The sequence below is a fragment of the Vollenhovia emeryi genome, unplaced genomic scaffold (genome assembly GCF_000949405.1).
Source record: "Vollenhovia emeryi isolate VEMERY1.0 unplaced genomic scaffold, V.emery_V1.0 DF939493.1, whole genome shotgun sequence".
Classification (NCBI taxonomy): Eukaryota; Metazoa; Arthropoda; class Insecta; order Hymenoptera; family Formicidae; genus Vollenhovia; species Vollenhovia emeryi.
The window spans coordinates 43,687-49,179 of NW_011966873.1; the positions used below are offsets into that span (position 1 = coordinate 43,687).

Sequence of the window (5,493 nt, forward strand, 5' to 3'; positions counted from 1 at the left end):
AATCATTTCAGGAGTAATGGAAGCAACTGCTTCTACAATCCGCCCTTCTAATTCCTCCCGATCATTTATCGGATTGCGATAAATATATTCTTTTATGTTATGATATTGAAGAAAATATTTTTACCATATAAATTGTCTGTGATGCCCATTCTACACCTAGGGATGATCCTACTTTTACCACATCCGATACCCCTTCTATACCTAAAGCTAATCCTACTTGCAGCTTATCCGAGGGAGTAGTATAAAGTGTAAAAAGGTACACTGTAGTTGTACTTTGGTACGATTGGAAACCAACCAAAGTGTAAACCTTTTACACTTTATACTACTCCCTCGGATAAGCTGCAAGTAGGATTAGCTTTAGGTATAGAAGGGGTATCGGATGAGCCACAAGTAGGATCATCCCTAGGTGTAGAATGGGCATGACATTTCATAAGTTGACAACTTCTCATGTGGACAACTTCTCATATTTATTATTTTTAATTTTTTTTTTATTTTTTCATGTTTAAATATGACTCAATCAATAACATCAGCATCATTGTACATATAATTACTAAAATTTTTTTAGGTATATCGGCAAAGATGCAAGAGTACCTTTATCACTGTGCAATGTACCGTCCCTGAACGCGCGAACTTTAGACTACCTGATTTGTCTATTATAAATGCTTCCCATTTGAAAAGTATTATAGCCTCGACATTTTCGTATTAGGATTTTCGTCTTACTTTTTGCTCAGAAATACGCTATTAAAATTTCGGTCACGAGTTGCGGTACACCCTGTATGTATATTATTTCAACCGAATTTCGACTTTATATCGACGTTGAATTGACCTTAAGGGGATGCTAAACCCGTCTGTTTTATCGACATTTTTGTTTAGAATTAATCTTTTAATTGGCTTTATAGAAATCCAAAACTCTGTTACGGAATTAAAGTACGCAGCAAAATCTACATTATTTTGGTCGACTTTATATCAAAAACCAAAAAAAATTAAAAATTTTACTAATTTTTGGCATACTTGACGACAATATTTGCTTGATACAAGAATTCTACAATAAATATATACAAAATGAGACCAGACTAGTCTAGGGATAACATATAAGAACAATATCGTGCAATTAGAACTAATTGTAAGATTAATAGCCTAGAAAAAAAGATTACTTCTACCCAGATAGCACAAAGATGAACATAAGTTCATAGAGAATTCATTTTAAAGAAAACATACAGAATTAGAAAAATGAACATCTGAAGAATTCTTGAAGAATTAGTCTCAATCAGTTCGTCTTGAAGTATTCTTCTGAAGTTCATTATAATGAATACTTCGCGATTCAGTACTGTGAATACTTTACGAATTTATAAGGAATTATTTGTCATGCGCGAATATCCGCTAACCGCCATCCGGACGTTCTTGTGCAGCTTGTTACCACGTGCAATATTTTGTGTGCGTAACGTTATGTGCAATTAATTTTGTGCAATAGTTCTATTGTGTAAAAGAAAGAATCGAACGACGAGAACCGAAACGGAAGATTCATCCGATTGTCAACGAGCTTCGGTTGAGAGTATCTCACTGTTGAGTGAGAAATTATAATAATGGTGTAATATTACTGCATATTAGATGTGTACATACATTGGGTAAATATTTTGTAATCCTCTTTGTTCTAACACTATTCCCCTTCAATTCATAAAGTTTACATTTATTGAATTCGAGATGAATACTTTAAGAAGTTGTCAGGAAAACGATTTATGGTGCATGTAACTTCCTCTGTCACTCTTATTGTATTCTTCTATGAATTCCTGAAGAATTACAATTCAGAAAAAAGAAAACTTAAAGAATACTTTGTGCATTCAGTGTGCTATCTGGGAATGATTCGAGACATATCTCATACAGGGTGTCGGATTCGATTTGGACCACTCCAAAGATTATAGTAGATTGGGTCAAACTGAGAAGAAAAGTTATATACCATTTTACAAAATCCGTAATTATTATCGCGTAATTAAGAAAAACGTCTGAGCCAATAAGTGCACAGAGGAGCGGAAGGCCGGACTCGGCAGACATGCAAAATGGTGTGTTTGTTGACATCTCTCAAGAATCAATAGCGAGAGGTGGAGTCACGCATCTATCGATGAGAGGCGGGGACGAGCGGGGAGCGGTGAGCGGGCGAACGGCGCGCAGCGAGAGAACGCGCGACATATGACACCGCGCCGAAAAAGTTTTTCTGGTGGTAGGAGAATAATACACCATTTTGCATGTCTGCCGAGTCCGGCCTTCAGTTCCTCCGTGCACTTATTGGCTCAGACGTTTTTCTTAATTACGCGATAATAATTACGAATTTTGTAAAATGGTATATAACTTTTCTTCTCAGCTTGACCCAATCTACTGTAATCTTTGGAGTCGTCCAAATCGAATCCGACACCCTGTATATAATGTTGAGAGAAATATTGTATTGTATTATACTATATTTTTAATTTTATAATGTAATTATTTTTTCTATAATATTGTATATGTTGTAAAGTAAATTATAAAAAAAATAAATCATAAAATTGTAAAATATTACTTTGTAAAGAAAAGAGAACCGCCGTTCTAAATCGTCAGGGGTGGTGGAGGGCTTCTATAAATCGATTTTTTTTCATAAAATTTTAGTTCAATTAGATTCAAGGAGATTTACCTTTACAATTTGATTTTTTATTTGTACATTAATAAAAAAATGTTTTACATCGTAAGGGTTATGTATTATTGTATGCATATTACATGTTTAAAATAATTAATTATAAAAATGTAAAAACACAATTATTGCAAAAAAAGAGGACCGCCGAAAAGAATTCGACATGGGTGGTGGAGGGCCTCTACACAAGTTTGGTTTGTTCGCTCACATAACAAAAATTCTATAACTCTGTTTTTATCGACATTTCATGCATATAACACGGAACACAACCAAAACGTGCACAACTGCGTTATCCGCTTATCCCAAACGTGGACATTGGCTACGTAGTTCCTGTCCACGAATTCAACGTCCACAGAGGGCGTATGGCGTTCGAGGATCGTAAGAGTTTTTACGGTAAAACCAGGCCGCGTGGCTGCTCTCAGGTTTCTCTCTGATCTAAGTCTATGGAGAAACTGTAAACCATAACCTAAAAGTGTGCTTTTGTTTTCGTTACAAACGTTGATAAATTTGTGTTCCGCTATCATTTAAGGATTCAACATGAGTAATGAGGACGAGTCTCTGCTTGTGGAAGATAAAGATCATGTAAGATATTCTTCTTAATTTCCACTTCGATTTAGATTAATTTTATAGAAGTTTATTATAAAGAAACTCTGATGCATTCGTGAGTGACGATGAATATGCTCTGAATTGTGTTTTAGGAACAAATACAAGCCGAGATAAAACACATGAGTTTTGAGGATTTGCAGAAGTTAAAGGAAAAATTAGGAAGCAAGGTATACAATGAGACGATATTTGGAAGGAAAAACAAGAAAAGAACTGTGAAAACTGAGTTTAAGCGAGAAAATAAAAACAGGCCGCGGGAGATGTCTGCTAAGAAGCCAGTTTCCAGATGTAACGAGTTTACTCGTGTCAAAAGAGCTATGTATCGGGATCCTAGATTTGATAGTTTATGTGGCACATTTAATGAGACGGCTTTCAAGAATTCTTATGCATTTGTCAATAAATTACGAGAAAACGATCTCACGACCTTGCAAAAAGAATTACAGGAAACGACAGATCCAAAAGTTATGAAGAAGATAAAATATCTCATTCAGAGGCTTGAAAATCAACTGAGGGAAGAGAAGAGAAGGAAGGACAAAGAGGAGAAGAAGCGACAAGAGAAGCAGCAGCTGCTGGAATCTGTTAAACAGGGAGAGAAGCCAGTCTTCAAGAAAAAATGTGAGTTGGTCTTATTGTTAATTCTGATTTGCATTATTATTGTTTTATTTTATCTTATCTGTCTTTATTGCAGCTGAGAAGAAAGTCTTGAATTTGGTCTCGCAGTATGAAGAGTTGAAAAATACAGGTAAACTGAAGAAGCACATTCAGAGACTGCGAAAGAAGAACAAACATAACGACAGGACAAAATTGAGAGTAGACAGAACAGAGTGAAACGTGTTTATACGTATTTATGCTAAAGAAATATAAATGTGAACTGTTTATAATTGTGTGTAAATTATTTAAGTGCATTATCAATCAGGTTTTATTAAAAAGAGCCAGCTCTGGATTAAGTTTTTGTAATTATCAAATAGTCTTGAAGATCCACAGTTAATTCTTAGCTGACTGCAAAAAATTTTACTATTAGTATAATTAATAATTGCTTTAATGAAATTATTAAAATAGTAATATATACAAAGTATATAAAAAAAGGAACATGTAATTCTAGAGGCCCTACACCGCCCCCGCTGATTCCAGAGAACTACCTTTGGAACTGCTGAAAATCATCAGCATGACACATTTTTACCAAGTGTCGTGCTGGACACCAGAATTAAAAATTGTTTAAAAAATACGTACGGATCGGAACTGTTTTTAAAAGTATTACTAATGTATAGATCTCGTGCAGAACTGTCGAGAACTATAGTTAGAACTGCTGAAAATCATCACGACACATTCTCACTAAGTGTCGTCGATATGAAAAATTGTTAAAAAAACTCTTAATGATGCAATATCGATCTGAAATTGCATATACATATGAAACTTGAATAGAACTATCAGGAACTCTCGCCAAAAATGATATTAGTGACTGTGTTATGGTACTTTAGATCGAGGGGAGGGTGTCGACACCCTCACACGATCGTGCTAGATTCACGAAGTTAGCACAACGTTTTCTAAAAGTTGATTTTTTGATATAAGGAATGCGGAACTCTTTCTAATTTTTATCAGGAACTGTAGGTAGAACTATGAAAAGTACTATTGGAATTCTTAGTATTTTTTTTTTAATTCGTAGAATGTCGTGCCAACTTCACAGACTAGCGACAACCGACCGCAAAGATGCGTGTAATTGTTCATGTCATTCTTGCGACACGCATCTTAAAAATATATCAAATAAAATTTTTTAAAATATAAAAAGTAAATAGATACATATATATTGTATATACATAAAATGTGCCTTTGGTTCTACAAATTGATAGTTGCATCGAGCTTGTATGGTATGCGATATAAATAAAGTAAAAATAAATAAAGTAGTCTAACGCCCACATCTTCGACTTTTGTAAATTTTTCAGAATTTGTGTTTTTATGCGTAAAAATCTTGCGAGAACGAAAATCGTCGCTCGCGTACCGTTTATGTTTAATTAATTTTTTAACTTTGTCGATGTCGGTAAGTGAAATAATTTTTTTTTAATATTTTGGCAGCTTAAATTTCTGTTAACCTGTTAATTTATAATAAATATAAAATTACATTAATTTTTAGAAAATAATTTGTACATTTTATTAAAATAGACAAAAATGACCAATATTCTTTGCTTTAGAATAGTTTGTGCTTTTGATTAAAGCAGAGAATAATGACCAGTATTCTC

The 5,493-nt window shown here is 34.0% G+C and overlaps 1 protein-coding gene across 1 annotated transcript; it reads left to right on the top strand.

Moving 5' to 3' along the window:
- Positions 1 to 3,026: 3,026 nt before the first annotated feature.
- Positions 3,027 to 4,137, top strand: LOC105557420 (ribosomal RNA processing protein 36 homolog). The gene is made up of 3 exons (XM_012004669.1): positions 3,027 to 3,238; positions 3,355 to 3,874; positions 3,948 to 4,137. Exons 1-3 carry the CDS (start codon positions 3,194 to 3,196, stop codon positions 4,085 to 4,087), a joined length of 705 nt encoding a protein of 234 aa, XP_011860059.1. The 5' UTR covers positions 3,027 to 3,193; the 3' UTR covers positions 4,088 to 4,137.
- Positions 4,138 to 5,493: the final 1,356 nt, after the last annotated feature.

Bases quoted from the DNA above. Each gene is read 5' to 3' on its own strand.
- LOC105557420 (XM_012004669.1), top strand. From the start codon at position 3,194: ATGAGTAATGAGGACGAGTCTCTGCTTGTGGAAGATAAAGATCAT. The intron at 3,239-3,354 runs GTAAGATATTCT...ATTGTGTTTTAG, and splicing joins TTGTGGAAGATAAAGATCAT to GAACAAATACAAGCCGAGAT. The intron at 3,875-3,947 runs GTGAGTTGGTCT...TCTTTATTGCAG, and splicing joins GCCAGTCTTCAAGAAAAAAT to CTGAGAAGAAAGTCTTGAAT.